Source organism: Populus euphratica, unplaced genomic scaffold (genome assembly GCF_000495115.2).
Source record: "Populus euphratica unplaced genomic scaffold, PopEup_1.0 scaffold8.1, whole genome shotgun sequence".
Taxonomy (NCBI): domain Eukaryota; kingdom Viridiplantae; phylum Streptophyta; class Magnoliopsida; order Malpighiales; family Salicaceae; genus Populus; species Populus euphratica.
The window spans coordinates 2141668-2164094 of NW_011499855.1; the positions used below are offsets into that span (position 1 = coordinate 2141668).

The following is a 22427-nucleotide window of genomic DNA, read 5'->3' on the forward strand; positions in this document are numbered from 1 at the left end:
TTGTATGGGCTGCTGCGTATATAAAGCAAGTTGCTCACAATAGTACTTTCAATGTTACATTTTCAAAATCGGTGACTCTTGACTCCTTAATAAATCCCGTAAATGTTAGCTTTTAGCCTAAAATATGACCGGTATAGTGATCGTAGCTCAGAATGTTTCATTTTAAAAAATAAAAAATAAATGTAGAATCAATATAGCATAAATTTTTGGTTAATTGTTTTAATATTCGTTTACCTTGAGGTTTTAAATTTGAGTTGTACTGCTAGCTTTTTAAGACGGTGAAAGATCGGTTAAGAATTATGATATCCAGGCACGCATACTTCATAATTACGAGCTCAATTTAATTGTGTTTTCTTTTAAAACGGATATATGTATGGCAGTAGCTGCCTACCTGGGAGTATGTTGTTTACCTTGTTTCTCTAAATTTTATCATTTTATTTTTTATGATTCTCAGTATGGAAGATATTTTAAAATAAGATTAATATATTAGATAATTAATTAATTAATTAATTAATTTCTTAATTTAAATAATTTGATATATTTTTATAATTAAGTTATTTAATAACTTGATATAAAAAATTTAAAAATTAATAATAGTAATAGATGGTATTTGTTAAGATAAGTGATCAGTAGCTAGTACTTATAATTTTTTTTTTATGGACATGTGAACTCTTTAATTATAAAATCAGTAACTATATAAAAAAAGAAAGTACAATAATATTATAGAGATGGATATTTTAAAAATATATATGTAATTTAGAATAAAAAGATTGTGAAACCCTTAACTTTAAGGATTCATGATATATTCATAAATTATGAATCTTATATTTTTATAGAAAAAGAATAATTAAAAAGTAATTTTATCTTTATAATTTTTTTGAGTTGTGTTATATTTGAAATAATATATATATTGGATCAATATAAAATACTAAAAGATATACATGGGATTTCTGAAAAATTCATGGCAAGTTTTGAGCTCGGGCCAATTAGAGATGAGAAATGAATTCACTCACACTACTTAAACCCAAAAATATTAGGCTCGGGTGTGAAAACTCAAGCTCACAAGGATGCTGAGCATGTCATGCCCACACCAAACATGGCAACACATCTAGCAAGGCAAATGCATTGCATGGAGTTAAGCTTCTTATTAGGGTCTATATTCTCTATAAAGTTGAGTTTAGACTACCATGCATGAAATCATTATCATTACCCCTTATTGAACTCTGGGCTCAAGACATCAAGTCCAAGCCCAAGTTTTTGTTGGGTTTATTTTATTTATATTTGTTGATTTTTTTATAAAAAAATATATTTGATAAGAATTTGAGAAATTATTTGCTTAATTTTTTAGAGTGAAATATATTTTATAAAAACAGGTTATATGCATATTATTTTTTACTTCAAGAAATATGCATTTTAAAGATAAAAGTAACTTTAAATATTTTACAATAAATTAGCCTTTTTGTTTATAAGTCGTAATTGACTAATATTTAATTATATATTAAATAACCTTAAATATTTTAAAATTAACTAACCTTAATTTTTTTAAAGTACATTAGCCCTCATCTTGTATGGATCTTAATTAAATTTTTTAATAGTTATATTTACTTAAAAAATATTTAGTGTTTTGATTATTGTTTCTTGTAATAGTCTTGTTTTTAATCTCACAACACAATAGTTTATTACCAAACAATTCAACGTATTTAATCTCACAACAAAGCATCACATGCGTAGCACAGTATGACGTACACAACAAGAGCTAAACATGTTCCAAGTGCAATTAAGACAAGTACTTTTATGATTTATGATTTATCCTTTTCTTTTCCTTCTTTCTAGGTTGACTGGACGAGGGTTTCACGTATATTTTTTTTCCTGGGTCTATGGTTCAATTAATCTTTATGTAACGAGGTAATTGTTTTTTGTTTTTTTTTTAATTTGTTCTTATATTCCTAATTAAGCAAGGTTTATTCTTAAAAACATGTTAAACTTTTAATCTACAATTCTAACATGATTTTCAGGCTCGTTCATCCAAATTAATAGAAAACCACGTTACTTAAAAAGTTAATGAATATTCAAATAAAAACTTATTATCATTTCCAAGCATCTGTTTATTTTTTAATTTTAAAAGTGTTTTTTAATATTTGTGTTAATATTTTTAAATTATTTTAATATGTTAATATTAAAAATAAATTTTTAAAAATATTATTTATATATATTTTAAAATAAAAAATATTTTATAAAACAACTATTGTTATAATATCAAATGAGCTTTAAATTACCTAGCTAATTTCGATGAGATGACTGAAATCTCATCCAAATAAAAAGGTCAGGAACTTAATGTATATTTAAGGGTAAAATTGGATCAACTGAAAATATAAAGACAAATTAAAAAAATACATCTCTCTACATAAACAAATTTTGCGGTCAACCCTTTCTTTTACTTTTGAAAGAGAGATATATGTTTTGTAATAAAAGAATCAATTTAAACTAAAATTTAAATTATTAGATAAGAATTTATAAATAATTTATATATTATTTTATAACATACTCTATAAATAAAATCTATTTAAATTTAAAAGTTATATAAATTTAATACTTATATCAAAAATTTTATTTTTTAAATAAAAATTATGAAATCCAAACTTATAATTATTTAATTATTAAAACTTTAATATTATAAAAACAATATCATAAAAGCTTAAGTTTAAGTTATTATATGAAACTCAATGAATGATAACATATCTTTTCAAATAAAGTTATTTTTACTTGAAATTTATATATGATTATAATAATATTTTATGTATTTAATTTTATTAATTTAATTAAAAAAATAAAATAACAAGATTTAAACTTTTTAATAATTGGTTATCAAGATTATAGTATAATATTAAAAAAATATTATTTTAAAACAAAAACTAATTTTTTTTTAGCAACACTACATGGATATTTTTTATATTATTAACCTAATATATGTGTGTGTACAATGAACAAATGAAAGTGTGTGTTTTAATATTCTTTAAGTACCTGAAAACCAAAAGTTCATTTAAATGTCCAAATGCGTCTTGGCATGCGGTTTGAAAAATTGACGGTCAGCAGTGGACAGCGGCACGTCAACAGCTCGCGGTTGTCAGTAACCTATTATATATATATATATATTTTATTTTTTTTTGTTACTTTTGGTTTACTCCACTTTTTGAATTTGACTAGTGCATGCATAATGACCCTGCAGTATTATCTACTTTCAGCCGCCATGAAACATGTAGCAGGCTAGCTAGTGGCATCAGTCGTCACGAAACCACATCGATTCTCCAGGCAAAAGAAACCAAAAAAAAAAAGGGGGTGGGATCGGGTCTTGTCCCCTTCAAATATCTTACCAGACTCTTGATTAATCTCCTGCGAGCCATTTTCTATACCATGTTGAAAAGAATACCGAGCACAAAATTACACGCGGAGTAAGCCATGACGCGACCTATATTTATACATGTTCAAGCTTGGGGTGGTTAAACTCCATTTTTAAGAGAATTTCAACCATATTAGTTAGTTAGCTTTGAAGTTTCAAGGTAATTTGGCTTCCGACAATCATATAGAAACAGAGATATCCTGTTCGTTTGAAGTTTTGTTTTGAAAAATTTAAGATTTTTTTTAATTTTTTCACTTGAAATTATTCTAATATACTTTTAAATAAAAAATACTTTAAAAATAATAACTATCGCACTTTTAAATTTTATATAAATATACAAAATTATTCGAGTTTGGCACAAGTGTCGGCTAACACTTGTTACAAAATATTATCATTGGGGTCATTTGAGAGGAAACAAATTAACGTGACCTACAAAGTGTTGAAGTATAAGTGTACAGTTATGATTATTTTTTTTAAAATATATATTAAAATAATATTTTGTTAAGAAATTATTTTTAATACCAGTGTATTAAAATAATATAAAAATATTTAAAAATAAAAAATAATTTTTTTAAATATTTTTAAAACAGAGAAAAACAAAATTACTGTTCATTGCGGTTGTCGGTACAGAAAAAGAATCCCGATTCAGAGTTTCCCACATGCACCTACGCCGCCTCGAGCTTAATGTGACATATTTATTTGCACGTTTCGAGTTGAAAAGTATGTATCTGAGTATCAGTGGATCTAGGAGAGTTCAAGGACGGTTCTAAACCTCCAGGGTTTGAAAAGTGTCTAAAATTATTGCTGAACGTGTAACAATTTTTTATGCACTTTTGCGAAATATTGGCCTTCCAAGACAAAGATTACACGCTCTTGCCATCCACTCAAGCCCGGTAATTTTTATACATGTAATAAAATGAAATGGTGCTTTTAGATAGGAATAGTATAGCTGTAAATTTTGTCAATTTCTTATACTGTATCAATGACAAATTTATAATTTTTATTTTTTTATTTGTTAGATTTTTATATATCTTTTCTTTTTATATTTGATATGTTTATCATTTTATACTTGGTCTATTTATAGCTATCTTTTTTTATCTTCATTTTTTTGTAATATGTTTTTAGTTTTTCTTTTTCTTTTTATATATATTTTTTAAAAAATATTATTTTTTATTTTTTACAAATTGAATATTTACTACTCTACCTATTTATATCATTCCTTTTATTTTTATATTTATTATTTTATAATTTTTTTTGGAAAAGTTATTGTACAAAAACAAAGGGACTAATGTTTTATTGTAGCAAATTAAATATTGTTACATTCTTCTGTTACATTAAAAATTAATTTTGACCTTACATATTTTTATTATCATATATAGTCTTTATTTTAGTTTATTATAAATAAATATTAAGTTTTTATTAATATTTATATTTTTTATTAATATCAAAAAATATGTTAATAACATCTACATATTAATTCTTTTATGCCGAATTTTTTTTTGATAAACTTGCACTGAGATGAGTTGAATAAACACGTTAATATTTTATTTTTGTTATATTTTCTGGCATATATAGGTATCAATATATTTAATTAAATATATACATGACATTTTTTTAGTTATAGCTAAATTTAAAAAACCATATATGAGATGCTTGAATATTTATTTTTTTATAAAAAAATTATAAAGTAATTAGTTTGTTTCTAAACATGGAATGCTATATAGGGATGGTGGAGAATTGTTGCATTTGTATGCTCGGTACTCCTAAACGTAATGGACCTTTGGTGAAAGGCAAAGATGATTAAGATGAAGTAAATTAAGAGATAATACAGACTGAATAAAAGGGGTTTGGGTTTTTTTGTTTTTGGGACATCATCTATTACAAAAGCTAGTTATCAAGCAACTGTGATACAATCTTACAATTCAGTGAATACATGCAAAATTTAGTAGAGCTGGTTGTGAGTTGGTTGATATATCCATATTAATCTAAAAAAAGGACAATGAATGGGATAATCTTAAAAAATAGCTTAATTAGATAGAATTTTTAATAATTATAAGTTCTCCCATACTACTAGATGATTATATAATTATTAATTTTAGAGCATGTAATATTAACCAAAATGTTTATAAAATAACTTGGATATTCATATTAATAAAAAAATAAAATAAAAGGGATTGTTTATGTTTGTTAGCACTGCACCTAATCAACAAAAATATGCTTCTGGGGATTCGGAAATATATATTAAATTTTGTAGAAATTAAGAATCTAGGATCAAAATGAGGAATAGTAGCACATGCTTCATGTCTGATACGTTACATCGAATAATAGAAACAGCGGTGGCGGGTCAACATTAGAAAATTTGGTGGAGCATCTTTATCTATCAAAATTGTTATAATTCTATAAAAAGTACTGTTTATAATTGTGATTTGTCTCTGCAATAAAATCCACGTTGAAGTTTCTTCGATCGAGAATGACTAGTCTAGTCAAATTTTGCTGACAACTAACCCATTACCATCCGGTCTTTATTTTCTATTTCTCTTTGCTTTGTTGTGTTTTCTTTTTCATTGGCCTTGACTCTATGGTGCTCCATGGTTCCCACTGGCTATTGTTCTTTTTTTGCTGGAGTCTATGCTGCCTCCTCTTGTCCAGCTAGTTTCTTTCATGTCCTCGTCGCCAATGAGCGAGCTTCTGTATCTATTGCCTATCGGGTGTTTCTCCCTTTTCTTTTTAAATTTGTGTGGCTGTTTTCTATAAAAAGGAAGAACAAAAATTACTTGCGATCATTGGTATAAATTATTTTATTTGCTTTACTTTACTCTCTCCCTCTCCCTCTCCCTCTCCCTCTCCCTCTCCCTCTCCCTCTCCCTCTCCCTCTCCCTCTCCCTCTCCCTCTCCCTCTCCCTCTCCCTCTCCCTCTCCCTCTCCCTCTCTCTCTCTGCATGCAGTAGCTGAGGGTTAAAGACAAATTGGCAGTGTTGGGTTGATAAAAAAAAGATATTTTCAAAGGTTTTTCTCTGAGGGGCCATGCGTTTTGTCGATTTCTCGGGGAAAAAAAGGATTTAAGCACATGTTCAGTTGGATGCAGCCATCGAAAATGGAAGTAGCACTAGAGAAGGAGTTTCTATTAAGACAATGATCATCTTACCTTGTTTATCTCAATGTAACTTTTTTGTGTCAAAATTACTGAAGACATTCATGTATAGTTACATATTTTTATATTTTACAATAGAAAACTGTCCTGTTTTTATTCAGTTTATCTCACATCTACCTTGAAGTTTCTTGTATTTCAATATTCAGATGGCAAAAGAGATTATTATTTTCTTAAATGGCGGTGCAATGTATCCCTTCTATCCTGTTCATCAAACACAAAACCTGTAGGGAATAGGGAAGAAAAAAGGTCCATCTCTCTATACAAATCATCACGCAGAAATAAAGCAGAGGTACCTTAGTATGGTTTAATTTCACCACTAATCTACACCCACATCAATGTAGCAGCGTGGCTTCAAACTCGATTCCTCTCAAATAATCTAATATGAATTGGTATTTTCTTTTCTATTTTGTACAAAAAGAAAGCACAGAAAAACTTTATTTCCTGTGGACGGTAATCAAAATAAAAAAGGCTACAACTCGACTAACTATGCCAGTCAAAACGAGGAGGATTAAACACCGATACCAATGACCTAAATCATACCCACTTTCCATGAGTGAACCGCACCTTGTTATCAGCCAAACACCATAATATCTGGATGACACAATATTCAGAGGTTAAGGAACTGGTATATTGCGTGCAAAAGACAAATTAATTTTCACATATGAAGAAGGAATAGCAGGGTCAGGCACAAACCTTTTAGCATTTGATATCACAAATGCTTCCAGCGCCCACTTAGTATAGCACAAATTAGAAATATAATTCACAACGCCATCATTCTCAGTACGGGTTGCTATGAGGGTCAGAACAACCGGAAGCAGCACTGACCACTGCAGGACACAAAAAATGCCTTGTTAGTGCAAGTGAAAACCATTTCTATATGTGCATGTGGATGATTTGGGTGTTTAGTATACAAGGGTAATGGATGATGGATTCATGTTTTGTCAACTTGATTTATGGAGCTAACGAGTTCTGAATGCAAACTGTTCTTCAAATGCTCACCAGTTGGGCTGGACCTGGTTCGAAGAAAATGGCCAATGCATAGGCTATTCCAGTCACACAATACACTAGACAGATTAAGACTATGTAGTTATCTAAGACTGTTGATCTTGGATTGTTGAAGAAGTAGAACATTGACAGATAGACAAGTGGCTTGACAATTGTGCTGAAATGGTCTATTGTATCCTTTGCAAGAAAGTATGCCAAGCTGCTCATCCCAGAAGATCTCTCTCTCCAGTAATGTAGCTTATCCAGAGAAAATGACCTCAAAGCCGCGATCTTACACAGTAGTGCTGAAAGTCCGACAAAAACACTTAGACTGGTGAGAATGAATCTTGTACAAAAGTGCACTTCATAAAGGAACATAGGGAAGCTGACTTTCAATTTAAAAAGGCGAATTGGCATGGAAAGCAACGGGCACCTAACAGAGTGCAGATTTTTACGAGTTACCCTACATTCTCAACATCAGAAGCCTAGGTCCCAAGCAAGATTATTCTAATGGAGCCTTGCGTATATAAGAACTTGGAGATTTTGATCACTTACAAACTGCAATGACGGTGTATGTGTAACCAACCACCCCAAAAGTTTCATCGCTCACTTTAGCTAGTGTTCCTAAGCAGATTCCAGCTAGCAATAAAATCAAATAATCTACAGCTTGTGCCCTTGCTTCTCGTAGCCGCTGCTTTCCAACCCTGCAACAAGTCATTCAAGAAGAATATGTTAGCTTGTTATGATGAACACAGTCAATAAAATTAATCATCCCACAATCAAGTTATCTCACTTGAGAGAAATTCAATTAGCACAATCGCTATTATAGTTATAATAGTAGAGGGTTAGACTTTACATGCAGCACAGATAGAGAAATGAGATCGCTCTTACCTCCCCAGGAAGTATCTATACTGCTGATATACTCCAGGGCTTCTCCGCTCGGATAAGTCACCTGATTGCAAAACATTGGGTTTCAAGTTGTCTTTCTCTGACTCAACAGTAGATTTCAAATCATGCCAAAAATCTCCAGCTAAAGACCCTGTTTCAGATCCAACTTCACTTGCTCCATGAGCAGAATTTTCACCGGAGGATGCTCCCAATCCATCTGTATTCTGCAGCATATCCATTGGAACCGGGTAGCCATTGTGAAGCATCCATCTAACTGGAAGTTGTTTATAGTTCACCCCTGATTTTGGTTTCGCTATGCCCTCCAAAATATCAATGAAGTAATCTGGAGGATTCACGCGCTCAGGTACAGTAATTCCAAGGCCAGCAAAATACTCCTCGACATTCTTGGCTGATCCGTGATATGCTGTCAAGCCACCTTTGGCTAGAAGTATCAAATCATCAAACATCCTGAATAATGTATAGCTGAAGCAACCGAGAAAGCAAAGGAAGAACAGGAAAGTTAATATTCTCTTACGGCCATTATATTACATAATCAGAAATATCTACTTATTGGAACAGAGAAAAACTTGAAATATAGCACATCCCCAAGAAATACAACTCTTTATCGTAATAGGAGTAAATTACCTTGGTTGGTGTACAACCATGCATATGTTTACTCCTTCAAGAGCTTCACGTCGAAGAGCTCTAAGTAGCAACAGGGACGATGAACTGTCCAAGCCTGATGTGGGTTCATCTAATATTAGAAGTGAAGGTTCCATAACCATTTCAAGACCAACGTTAACACGTTTTCTTTGACCTCCAGAAATTCCTCGCTTTTCCACCGTCCCAACCAAAGAATCTCGCACTGCCTGCAGTCCCAAGGACTCAATAACTCTTTCAACAACTAGAACCTTTTCTGGTTTTGGTAGATCAGCAGAGAGTCTACAATAATAATAATAATAAAAAAAAAACAGAAAACGTATTCGCTGACTTAATCAGAAAGTTTATATAACAAAAACCCAGTAAACAAATATGCTAAAAAGCAAGTACTGTGGAACAGCCGCAGCATTTGTGACTCTGAATTTATGAACGAGAGGGAGAGAGAAATATCTAAGCAGCATGAGCAAATCAATATATAAAGCGTATGGCTTTGAGAAAGGAAGATCTAAGCAGGTAGAGCAAATAAATACATAATAGAGAGGAGAGAACAATTGCATATTCATGTTGTGTTGAAGCAAAATGCCTACATAAATGAATGATGCCAAGCAGACTGAAAGAAGAAACAGAAAGGTTTTGTCTTACGAGGAAAAATATTTGGCACACCATGTCGAAACTCCAAAGTTTCAGGAAGCTCCAATACCATAGTTGGAATAACAGACATGTTTAGAAAATCTTAGCACAGGTAATTTCCTTTGTTTGGTATAAACTGTATATATACGTGTGTACAATCGAAATTGACCACCTAATGCATAAAATTTTCTAGCAATGTTCATAAGTTTAAATGCTTACCAACTCAAACATCTACGAGTCTGAAATGTCTTAACATGAAAATCATTTTACAGTTTCTGTTGTTAAACAGTCCCTGGAAGCTAGGTTCTACTTCCACCTGTTAGGAAATTGTATCTGTCCATGTTGGTTTAACTCCGGAAGGACTAACATTAGATGAATTTATTTTGTTGAATACATGAAAACTTGTTGGATGTCAAACATTGACTCGTCATTCTGAGGGCTGCATGAATTGAGACTACCAAAACTGGGGTTAGAATTGAATGGTGAATTAATAGTTGAATACCTGCATCTTGCACTGAACCAGAGATTCTCCTCCACTGTTAGGTTTCCATGCACAATATCATCTTGAGGCACAAAACCAATGATTTTCCTGTATGCTTGGATTGGTTCCATCTTACCATTTACAAGAACCATACCAGACATGGTGCAGCCAGTTGCTTTTCCAGTCAAAGCAGAAAGAAATGTTGTTTTTCCAGCCCCAGACGGACCCATGACTGCAGAAACTCGGCCAGGTGATAATTTCCCAGTCACACATCTTAGCAGATGTTTGTGTTTAGTAGTCAAAGTGAGGGTTAAATCTTTAAAAGCAACCTCAATAGAAGGCCTTTTCCTGATTTCGGTATCGTTAGCCATTGAAATTACCCCAGAGAAGGTCAAATTCTTGTTCTGTTCCTGCATAGCTTTCTCCCTCTCGATTTGTCCGTATGCATACCTGAACATTTGACTCTGAGTATGCAACTGCTTACCCCTTGGTGCATTTTTTCTGATATTTTTATCTCCAATTTCCAAATTAAAGCCTTCGTGGCCCTCGGGGTTGTTCTCAATATCATCCAGCATCTGTGTGAGGTTGCTCTTTCCCTTTTTCTTCCCTTTTCCAGATGATTGCTGAGATGAACTGCCTCCCGGCATGGGTGGTAAAGCAGCATCCGATCCGGGTTTAGCTTGACCAAAACCTTTTAGCTGTTCTACTGGCCTTTTAGACTTTGTACGAGAAAATGTGCGCGACAGCTGGGTTTGTAATCCAATCGCACCCTTCTTGGCAATGTCTCTTGCAGATTTCCATTTTTCACGAGCTTGAGCAGTTTCTCTTACACTTTGAACTGCCTTCTCCCTTGTCTTTGCTTGTCTTCTCTCTCGAGTTGCAAGAACTTGATCAGAACAGTTATAAATAATGATAAGCAGAAAGCTTAATCCAGCCTACATTGACAAGTGAAGTGATTAGATCTGATGGTTGTGCACAAAAGATGACCTATAATGCAAACTTAGATCATGAGAATATTTCGAGTTTAAAGTATATCATCAATATTTCCCACGAACAGAACATGTAGTGCCCAATAGTGTTCCATTACTATCATGAAAGTTGGAAGTTGAATCGATGACTTACGAAAAATAAAATGCCATATGCAGTGATATTCTGATTTGTTGATTGTGTTTCACAAGTTGCCAGATTAAAACACCCTGTTTGAGACGTTGAACCAGTCCTGCAGTAATGTCTGAAAAAAGCTACTTAGTTTAATTAGTAACGGGAAAAGCAAAACAGATGGCTGTGATATGTTTGAAGGAAAAAATGCCAACATCAAATTAAAGAAGAGGTGAGACATGCAATTTAATAGATTACTGCTAGAAGTTCAAGGATAATTTAACAATACCCACGACTGCATGGAATCTCTTGAATTGTGGACGGACAGTATGATCCTGCTGAACAGAATATCTCGCTACTACTCAAAATATCAGCCCAAATATCCGCTCCACCACAAGTATGGTTTGGCTTTCCTGGAGGCAATTGGTAATGATATCTGCAAAACATTTCTGCTAATAAATATTAATGTATGTACTATAAAGAAGAAAAAACCTGAAAACTACAAAAGCACAAAACACGAATGAACTTACGGGTCGCATATGCCAGTGGTTTTGTTCAGTTTTGCAAGGGGACAGTGAGCACCCAGTGGGCAAGCTTCAGAGACAGACACAAAATGCCAACATATAAAGAATATTAGTTGTGGCTCAATTAGGAACATATGCACAAACAATGAATCCATTAACAACCTAACTTACCAGAAAGAAATCAATGTAAACAACAATTTAAAGTTCAGAAATGAAAGCCAGAAACATTGTTAAAACAATTCAACATAGAATCAAATTCAGGAGAAACGGTGAATGCCTTTTATATGTGGGACTCTAATACAATCGTTGTTGTTTTCCAAGGACACATTTTTAAGTGGCAGTGATCACTTCTCACTATTATGCATCAGACAAATTCCTAGATGTTTCAAAAAGTCCATCTCCTAGAAACAGGAGCAGTATATACTAAGGAGACCCATTGACTTGATACAGACTCGAGAGTTTATACTAGTACTTTCCTAGACATATCTGGATGAACACTTCGGTTAGAACGGAAAAGCGAAAAAATAATCATCGAGGAAGCTTGGAAAGTGAGAAAATAACTTTCTACACTTCAAAAATAAATAGATACTTTCTAGACTTTTTTTTCCATTGGATCATCTTCTATTTTCTGGTAATGCATGGACAAAATATGAAAAAAAAAGTGGTTTCTTCATGCTCCCTTTCCTTGGCAGAGGTTTATAAAATTGCAATTAGAGACTCAGGAGTAGGAAAGTTCATTTCATCAATTTTCCTCCATTAAAGGTGAAAATACTTTAATACTTTCTTATTGCCAACGTACTAATTTCTTGCCAGTTTTTGCTCTTCAGAAAAATGGGACATTGGGGGAGCTGAAATGAGTATTCGGATGGAAAATAGAGTCTTGCATAGGATATATAAGGCCTATGATTCATCTAGATTCTGGAGTGGAGATGTGCAAACCACATCCCCGTACTCTTTTTAAGGAATATTGACATAACATTCGAAGCTATAATTTGAATGGTTTCATCATTCTTGATGTGAGGTACTCACTGAGAATGAAAATACAGAGAAAAAAAGAAGTGGTCACCAGTCCAATGCACGCAGATTAAGAGAAGATCTACTTATGCAAATAAAAAACTTGTAATTAGCCCAAGGAATGCAGCAAAAATACCAAGGGCACATAACAAATGCAATTCTCAACTATTTCCATGGTTGATGATGGGTTTCCAAATACTCACGTATCATGCAAGTAATACCATGAGGGCAGAAGAAACCCTCACAACAAGCTGCACAATTTGTCGTTCTAAAAGGCATGTCCTTCGAATTTCTGAGGTCAACCTTCTCACCTTTACCAACTCCACAAGCCCATCCTGGCTCACACCCAGAAACCCATGAACTCAGATTACAGTTCTTGTTAGGTTTCAAATAATTGCTTTTCTTTGCTCCTTTTTCAAAGAGACTGTTGAAATAGAACTTTATTTCTGCTGCTGTGCATGTACGCCTTAGCATGTCTCCTGAAGCACCAAAATAACATGAACAATGTCGGGAACATATTACTACAGAAAGAAATTGGATTAACAAACTAAGGGGAGTAGCAGGTATTTCAATAATATTGTTTCTTTATGAACTAAGGCAAGTACCAATGTACATCGATCCGAGTAAGATAGCAAACCAAGAATTTAAACTTTAATCTGTTAAATTAGGCATCATAATTTGCTTTGTAATTGAATAAAGGAAAATTAGCAGGCATGCTCTATGCTCTATGCCTCAACCCTCTTTCGTTGAGGGAACTGCTATGGCTCTATGCTCTATGCTCTCTATATCGACTTCTTCTAAAAAAAAACTGCTATGGCTTTTTTCATAGAGGCTTTTTATATTGCCTTCAGATACTTCCATCTGATTAAGCAAATACTCAAATCCCTCTTTCTTTCCAGCTTGTGAATTGGTTTTCCATAAGGTAAAGGGAATTCAAACAAAATATCCATTGAGCTAATGAAGTTGTGTAGCATTCATTTAAACCCCAAAAGGAAGATACCTATATAAAATACAGACAAAAAAAGCAGTCTGGAACCTTAACCAAATAATCCTTGTTTTCATGGCCCCAAACTTTGTGCGTACCTTTTGTCTTCTTGGCGCAATTGGATATGAATTGTGTACCTTTGGAGAAATTGAATGCCATATTCCAATCTTCATCCCTGCAAATCCAAATCAAAATAGAAAATTACCTTCTTTTAATGATCAGCTTCCATTCCTGAAATCTAACATTACATTTATACAAAAGAGTGGCTGAGTTATCTACACGTCTGTTATGCAGAAACCAAAATATTTGACAATATCTTGCTTGAACACGGAGGTAAAATTTGAGAAACTGTTGTAAACCAGCTCTGAAAATAGCTCCTGTGTGGCTGGATTGTCATCATAGCCATCGATATCTTGACAATAAGCAGGGCTCAATGATAAAGCAAATGCAACAACAAAGATGGATACAGAGAGAAAACAACAATGGTCGTGTCTTAATTTATCAAACTTCTCTCTACTCATATCTTTGTTAAGAAAAAAAATGTAACAGTTCAAGATTCAAAGATGTTAAAAGTAACTAACTGACAATATCGTAATGTATGTGGTAGAGCACATACGAGGAAATAAAGATTGTTAAGAAAATGTAGAGGAAATTAAGGTTGGTAGGAGGTGGGTTTCATGAAGAGGAAGAGAGGAAGTGGGAGGGATGTTGATTTTTGGAAAATAGGGGAAATAGAGGCCTCTGGATTTAGGGAGGAGGGTAAGGTTGGTTTTTTCTCGGAGGAAGAAATGGCAGGGAGGAAGAGTCGGAGATTCAAACAGTTAAGTCTGCCTGTTGTTGTTTTAAATGGGAGGGAGACCTACCATCTATCAAATTATTTTTAACTTTGTCAAAAGAAGCTGTAGGCATCTGTGCCCCTCTTCCTCCCAAGTACAAGTTAATAATAATTATAAAAAAAAATTTCTAACGTCCTTCATGCATATTTTTTTAAAAAATATTCATAAATTTCTCAACGCATTTATGATATTTAACTTTAATCAAATATCATAACGCTCCATCCATCTAACAGGAAGATTAATTAACAGTGGTTGAACCACAAGCAAACGAAAATGATTTTGATGAGCACTGGTGTTCTTCCTGAAATAAGATTGAAATCAGTTTTTTTTTTTTGAACCAATTTTAGAAACTGATTCAAGAATAGTTTTCCGACTTCGCTTTTCTTTTTCTTTAAATTTTGGGTGGAACAAGGGAGGGGGGAAACAGACTCAGTTATACCAAGATAGGAGTCTTTATTACTAGGCCACTCCCACTTGTCCATACATCCCTTGACTTTAACACTTGGGTTAGAGATTGGAGCATATCCAAGCTATAAATTACATCATCAATGGAAATATTTGGAGAGGCACTGCTTGTTTGTATTCACAAATAAAGATGGGCAAGGAAACTTCATCTCCTCCATGAAAACCAAAGGAACCTCGAGCTTTGGTCCTCACTGAAATTTGAGATCATTTTTTCATCTTTTGATGACGAGGTAAATTAAATTCAGGCACCTCCTCAATATCCTCTCTTGGCTGAAGAAATATGAAGACGGTAAAAAATAAAAGAGCACAAGGAGAAATATTTCAGTGGAGAACAGCATCAGTCTAGAAAGCAAAATAATAAAAAGTATTGATCTATGAATTACAATGCAGAAAAAGGAAAGGTAATTTAAGAAATTTCAGTTGCTTGGGGAAAAGACTTCAATGCCAACCTAACCAGGGACACCAACACTTCAGACTCGGATAAAGAAAAGGAGCAATAAACCACCCAAAAGGATTGTAACCTCAAGGAACAGCAGGTTTGCTATTGTAGGCCTCTCTTGCTTCAAGAACGTCAGGACAGTAACGGTTAATGACAACATCAACTTGATCAGCAAATGACTTGTTACGATGGTCACCAAGGTGTTTGACCATTTGGTTCCATCGCTTCCGACACAGATCTCCAGACCTGTGCTCTAGAAGATTGTCCCAGTCGACATCTTCCATGCAGCAAGCATCCAAGTCGTAGAGCTCCATCAGCAGCCGATAGTCATCTGTATCAAGCCATTTACCTTCAGCTACCATAGGTGACGTTAATTGATCATACCATTTTTGGCAGCAGAGAGCATCAGTCCTAGTTTCCAACTTCTCACTAATTGCAGTCCAACTAATATTATCTCGTAACATCCCATGCTTTGTCTTCCTTTCAACAAAAGCTTTCAAGCGCAGATCCAAGTTCACCGAATCAAATAAAGACTGGTACTCATCTTGAGACCATTTCCCTTTCTTCATATTGATCAATTTTATTCTGCGCCACGTATCCTTTACATGAAACCTATGTTTGCCCAAGGCTTCTGCCAGTGTCTTCCAGTCTGATCCATGTTTTTCATGAAACTTTCGGATGAGATCATACTCTTCTGGGGTCCAAGAAGAATTCTGGTCCCTTTCAAACAATATATGGGCTCGATAATAGACACTCTCACGAGGCCTCCAGTGTAAGGCTGCCCCTATCTCCTTCCAGCAATGTTTAATCGCAGGGTGCTTTTTACAATTCAGCACCATGTTTAGACCGTCTGCACCTAAACAATGAACATTAATATAGTTTAAAACAGCTTCTTTAACCATCTCATCCTCCTCAAGTGAGAACCGCTTCCCTCGCACAAAGCCGTCTTCCCCAACAGCCTTCTTATCACTAGGACCATCAGATGAAGGGAAAATCTCGACATCTTCACAGAAACTTACTCTCTTAGATGTCACTTTTTTAAAAGATTTTTCAGATGGACGAGTGCTTTCAGCGTCTTCCTCCATTTCTGTTACTCTTTCACTACTTTTTTCTTTTGAACGATTTTCCAAGGACTTGGCCTTCTTCTTCCTTTTGTTTCCACCTTCAGCATTGACCTTTAGTTTGCCATCTCTAGCCTTATTTTTAATCGAACTTCTGTTACCTCCATCACCTTCTATTACACTGTTTTGGTTACCTGTTGTCTCAGCCATAATTTGCATTGATGCAGCCTCTAGAACAACATTGAGTTTTTTCTTCTTTTTCTTCTTCTCCTTCTTTGAAGACTCTACCTTGTCCTGAACAACTTCAATTGACTCCTCTCTTCCAGCATCTTTTCCATCAGCTACACTATTAACTATCTCAGTATCACCACGGCCATCATCATACTTATTCTGTTTCCTCTTCTTTTCCTTCTTGCGGCCTTGTCCTTCCCTGTTATTCATGTTAGCAATATCTTCATTCCCAGGGCCTTTCTGTACCTCAAACACCTCTCCCCTTCTGTTATCATCAATGCTGTTGAGCACAGAAGAAACAGTGATAGCTTTACCTTCTCTGTTTTTCTCCTTGTGATTTTTTTTCCTATCTCTTCTCACTTCTGACTCAGAATTGCTGACAAAATCCACCTGGACATTCTTTTGCAATCCCAAATTATCATCCATTCTCATGTGGGTCTCCCCCAAAGCCTCTCTCACTTCACTCATCTTATTTTTCTTCTTGGACACCTGAGGTTCTTTCTCATTATTAACACGCTCCAACTTTCTCTTCTTCTCCTTCTTGTCAGCAGCATTATTCAAGTCTACATTACCCTCACTTAGACTAGAACTTACTAACTCATATTTCTCACTCTTCTTCTCCTTCTTCTCACCCTTGCCTGCTGCATTAACATTACCCTCACTTAGTCTAGAACTTGCTGCAGAATCCTCAATGCTATCCTCATGGCCCTCACTCTTCTTCTTCTTCGTCTTTTTCTTGCATTCCATATTCAGAGTTAGACCTTCCCCTCCACTCACAAGCAATGAATCTTTGGCTTTCAAGGAATCATCCTCATTCTTTGTTTTCCTTTTCTCATGCTGTTGCCTCCCCACCGTTTTGGTACCCATGTGGGTAACGAATATTGATCTCACTTGAGCCTAAACAGCTACAGCTGAGCCAACCCGTCATGCAAAACTGAAAACAACAGAAATTCAAAAAATAAAAGTCAGATAACCAGTGATTTGATAGAAGCCCCTTTACCTAAAACATTATGAAACCAATTCAATCAAAGGGCTTATTTCCAATTTCAGCAATTTGAACCGAACACAAATTCTGCTCAGCCGAACTCGCTTTCCTTGAAAAGCCATCCACCTAATTGTTAAATACCCAACACGATGACACTCAAAACCCCAGATAATAACTGAATCTGTCAAGATTAATGGCTAAGACATCATTCTCACCCAGAATACGAGAAGGCATGCTCAAGAGCAACAGCAACAGAAATTGTGCAGCAAAGAGCGAAATTCATTGACATAAAAAGGGATTGCATTGCATTCAATTAAAGCTCAAATAAATCAAAATGATAGTTCAATTTTCTGGAAAATCATTAAATAAAACCCAAAAAAAATATCAAAAAGACATCATTATTAAACTCTAATTCATGTACTGTCCAAATAAGGAAACAGAAAATTTGAAACTTGCCTTGGAATTTTCAAGACGAGGTGGAGTGCCGCTGCTCGAGATAGAGACTGGTGATCTTTGGATGGGTTAGTGGCTGAGGTGGGCTTCATACTTGGGGTATAGTTGTGATTTTTGTTAATTTGGTACAGAGAATTGGAGCCAGACAGGGAGCAAAGAGCGGGGGAGTGGGAGGCAGCGCAGGAAAGAAGAAAGAAAAACACGTGCACGTCATGTGCTGTTTATTTAGGAGTTAGGGTTATACTAAATTCGGTTTTCGGGCGGCACCGATTCAAAATTTGTACAGCCAAACTTTTTTACATTTTAAAAATGTTTTTTTTTAATAATTTTTATTTTATTTTAATGTAATAATATCAAAAATAAATTTTTAAAAATAAAAAAAATTTAAAAAATAATCACTATCATAATACTAAATAAATTAAAAAACAACAATAAATTTATTTTCAATAACTAAATTTAATTAAAAATTTAATTTAATTTTTCAAGTGAGATATTATTAGCCTCTGAATATAATCATAATAAACAAACTTTTCTCGTGTTTTAAGATTATAAGTTAATCAGAATTGATTTAAATTGTTCTAATTTTTATTTTAAAAAATCAAAATAAAATTTTATTAAGTTGATTAAATAAAAAGTTTAAACAACTGAATTAATTCATTAAATTCTATTAAATTTAAATTATCCTTTACACGTTACACATTAAGGTTGAGTTGATTACAGTCAAAATATTTGTTAAAACTTTGAATTAATTTTATTTTGCTTAAAATTAACTTGTTTTAATGTTTTTAGATTATTCTACTGTATTAATATTAATATTAAAAATATATTATTTATATATATTTTTTAAACAGAAAAATATTTTAAAAAGTCAACCATGCTTTATATTCTACTGATATATTAGTTTACATTCTGCAACATATCAATATCATTTTTTTTAAATATAAAAAAATATTAAAGTTTTAGAGAATACTTAATTCTAGCATGACTCAAGCAATATAAGTTTGATTACCATGCTAAATCTAAAAACTTTAAATTTGATGGTTATGCTTAACTTAACATGCTTTAATGGTTTTTAGAATAGAAAATAAAAAAAATAATACTCTTTATAATTCTCTAAATTTTTATGACATGGTATATAATTTAAACATTTTATATTTATAGTGTGATCCATAATATAAACATTACATATATATTTCTAGCATAGTATAGTTTCAGCATAATAATTTTCATACACGTTTTAAAGCATATCACCGAGCAAACAACAAATTTTATAGCGGTGAGTAGTTAGAGTTTTTTAACTTTCTAATAGGTTCTTTAGAATATGAATTTTATGATTATAACAATGGTTTTTAATTTTATTTTTCAAATGAGCAATTAACTATTTAAAATACCTGATTGTGAGCCATGAATCATCCATGTCATTCAATTATTTTTTTTTCAAGAGAAATTGAAATCTTACTATTTTAAAATTTCAATTTAATCGTGATTATGAATTATTCAAAACACCTAGCGTTGTATTATTCTTCTCTCGCGTGAAAGAGGGTTCTTTAAATAATTTCATGACAGAGTTCACATTTATGTTAGAGAAGTTTCGATACACCTGATGACCCTTGCCTGTCTTGCTATCTTGTTCAATTTCGTCCCTATACAAAATTTTAGCTGTTGCTTCCTGGTATTCCAGACATTTTTCAACTAAATCCTTCTGTCAATATTTATTAGTGTTTTTTTTTTTTAAATGCAAATATTTTATACAACACAGTTGAACAGAAAAAGGCCACCGGAGGGAATCTGGCTGCTGCTGTGATTTGTGCTGAGGCATACATCAGCTGTTGATGCGGCGAGAAGGCTATATTTTTCTCGACGAGGGTTTGTAAATTGTCAGCAGGTGACTTGGTTTTCTATCCTTTGATTGTATTGAGATCTTTAATTTATTTTTTCCTGTTATGATTTAATTTTAATATTTTCAAGTCACACTTGATTTTGATGATTGAAGAAGAAAATTGATTTCACATGCTAGACAGGAAGCAGACCTTGATGGCATTTCTGCCCCCGGCAATGATAAATGAAAAGAGACAGCTCCACTTTTCAGCGTCGTGTGTTCAAGGCATGATAGGGATAGTTCCATGGATCACCACTGGCTCCCTTGTCACAAAAGCACTGATCAATGTTTTGTTTTTTTTAATTAATATTTTTTTAAAAAAATTACCATTTAAAATTAAATTTATTTTTTATAAGTTTACCTTGTACTCTTAATATACATCACAAGTTCAGCTAATTAACCAAGTTGACTCGATTTTTTTATTTATTTTATTTATTTTTTAATATTAGATTAATTAAAAATTATATTTCATGATTTATTTTATTTTTTAATATTAAATTATCACAATCTTAATACTTGAGAATAGTGTTTAACATAGTAACCTAAGCTAACCTGTATTTTTTTTATTGATTTTTTTATAGTTTTTCATTAAACATTAAGACTTTTGAGAATTTAATTTTATAATTTATTTTATTTTATTTTATGTGAATGTATTTTAGTTCAATGATAAAAATTGCGGATTTTGATATCTTAACCCTAGTTATGTTGAGTTGCTTTTTAAAAGGTTATCTCAATCTCATATTTCAGGTCACGAGTCCTTCACCAATAATTTGTTTTTTATTGGATTGTCTAAGTCTCATGATACAAGTTACCAAAAAAATCATTAAAATTTAAAAAATAAAAAAGAACAATGAACAATGAATACGGATACTATTGTAAATGATAAAGATTATCTCAAAAGAGTTTTTATTTAATGTTTATTTAGTGAATCTTGATATTGATTTAGCGACCTCAATAGATATAAGATCCTCGAGTTTGATAATCATGTCAAATTCAAAAAAAATATAAGTATGGCAAACATGACAAATTCAAAATACTTGAATTTAACTATCATGTCAAATTTAAAAAAATATGAGTGTGGTAAGCATTCTAGATCCAAAAAACTTGAATTTGACTATCATATCAGACCTAAAGAAATTCGAGCAAGGTAAACGTGCCTGAATTTCTTTAGGTCTGATATGATAGTCAAATTCAAGTTTTTTGGATCGTGCCACGTCCAAAAAATTTGTGTTTGACAATTAACTTAATATAAGACAAATATGAGTTTGAAAATGATGTCAAACTTAAAATATCTGAATTTAAAAATTATAGTGTTTCGTGGTTACGTTAAACCCAAAATATTTTTCTAAATTAAAAGTAGCATAGACATAGTAAAACATCTTGTTTTTTTTAGAATTAATTTTATAATAGTTACAAAATCTTAACAACACCTTTTATTTTAAAAATTTTCTAAATAACTACTGCTCTTTAACATGGCGGCTCTTTTATTTTTTAAACTATTGTCATAACTTTTTTATTTTAATTTTTATAAACAATTACAACTTTTTAATTCCTCCAGTAGCTTTTTTATTTTTTTAATTGTTGTAACAACTACAACCTTTTAATTCCTACGGTAGCTCTTTTATTTTTTTAATTGTTATAACAACTACAACTTTTTTGTTCTAAAAGTTTTCTAAACAATTATAATTCTTTAATTTCTCAACGGTTCTTTTATATTTTTAACAGTTGTAATAACTTTTTAATTTTTAATTTATTTTTTGACTAGATGTTATATATTAGTAATTTATAAATATCATGTACTCTTACTATTAAAATATACTAAAAAATCATAATTTAGTTTTTTATATTTATAAAACTTGCTAATATTTCTTTTTTATCTTGGTTGTTTTTCTTTAACCCTTATTTTCAGAGGAAAAACTTATTGAATCTTACAAGATAATTTTATATTAAAGAAATATTCTTAAAAATAGTGTCTGTAGATGTCTCCAGGTATTGTTTGCCCATGTTCATCGTATCTAATTTTACAATAAATGCAACATTAAATTCAAAGTATCCGCCTTCTTCTTCCTCGTTCTTTCTTTCTTCTTCATTTTATTTTTTATTTCTAGGAGAAGGAACAACTATGTCGAAAGACAAAACTAAAGTGACAAGAAGTCAATCACCAGTGACGTAACAAGTAAGGCACGTAACATCAATGAAGCTGGCAAGAAATTGATTAAGGGGTGTTTATTTTTTGAATTTCTTTTTTAAAATCTTTTTCAAACTT

At 32.5% G+C, this 22427-nt stretch overlaps 2 protein-coding genes across 3 annotated transcripts; both read right to left on the reverse strand.

Annotated features, from left to right (window-relative positions):
- Window positions 1–6775: 6775 nt before the first annotated feature.
- LOC105123037 (ABC transporter G family member 28-like) lies at window positions 6776–14632 on the reverse strand. Of its 2 annotated transcripts, none has more exons than XM_011022495.1 (13): window positions 14429–14632; window positions 13911–13987; window positions 13031–13306; window positions 11820–11883; window positions 11579–11725; window positions 11314–11422; window positions 10213–11126; window positions 9066–9362; window positions 8424–8903; window positions 8088–8236; window positions 7548–7837; window positions 7242–7375; window positions 6776–7139 (listed from the first exon to the last, which is right to left on the reverse strand). In XM_011022495.1, the coding sequence occupies exons 2-13, from the start codon at window positions 13969–13971 to the stop codon at window positions 6983–6985; spliced, it is 3078 nt and encodes a 1025-aa protein (XP_011020797.1). In that variant the 5' UTR covers window positions 13972–13987; window positions 14429–14632; the 3' UTR covers window positions 6776–6982. The 2 variants fall into 2 exon arrangements, with proteins under 2 accessions (XP_011020797.1, XP_011020796.1); XM_011022494.1 differs by having other exon boundaries at window positions 14092–14632.
- Window positions 14633–15408: 776 nt separating this feature from the next.
- Window positions 15409–18505, reverse strand: LOC105123039 (myb domain-containing protein YDR026C-like). The gene is made up of 2 exons (XM_011022496.1): window positions 18286–18505; window positions 15409–17778 (listed from the first exon to the last, which is right to left on the reverse strand). The coding sequence occupies exon 2, from the start codon at window positions 17709–17711 to the stop codon at window positions 15636–15638; it is 2076 nt and encodes a 691-aa protein (XP_011020798.1). The 5' UTR covers window positions 17712–17778; window positions 18286–18505; the 3' UTR covers window positions 15409–15635.
- Between the last annotated feature and the right edge of the window lie 3922 nt (window positions 18506–22427).

Excerpts from the sequence above, each read along its gene's own strand:
- LOC105123037 (XM_011022494.1), bottom strand. The coding sequence starts at position 14,333 with ATGAGTAGAGAGAAGTTTGATAAATTAAGACACGACCATTGTTGTTTT. Across the intron at positions 11,423-11,578 it reads GAGATTCCATGCAGTCGTGG|ACATTACTGCAGGACTGGTT; the intron begins GTATTGTTAAAT and ends AGCTTTTTTCAG. Across the intron at positions 7,838-8,087 it reads ATACACCGTCATTGCAGTTT|CACTACTGTGTAAGATCGCG; the intron begins GTAAGTGATCAA and ends TCGGACTTTCAG.
- LOC105123039 (XM_011022496.1), bottom strand. The coding sequence starts at position 17,711 with ATGGGTACCAAAACGGTGGGGAGGCAACAGCATGAGAAAAGGAAAACA.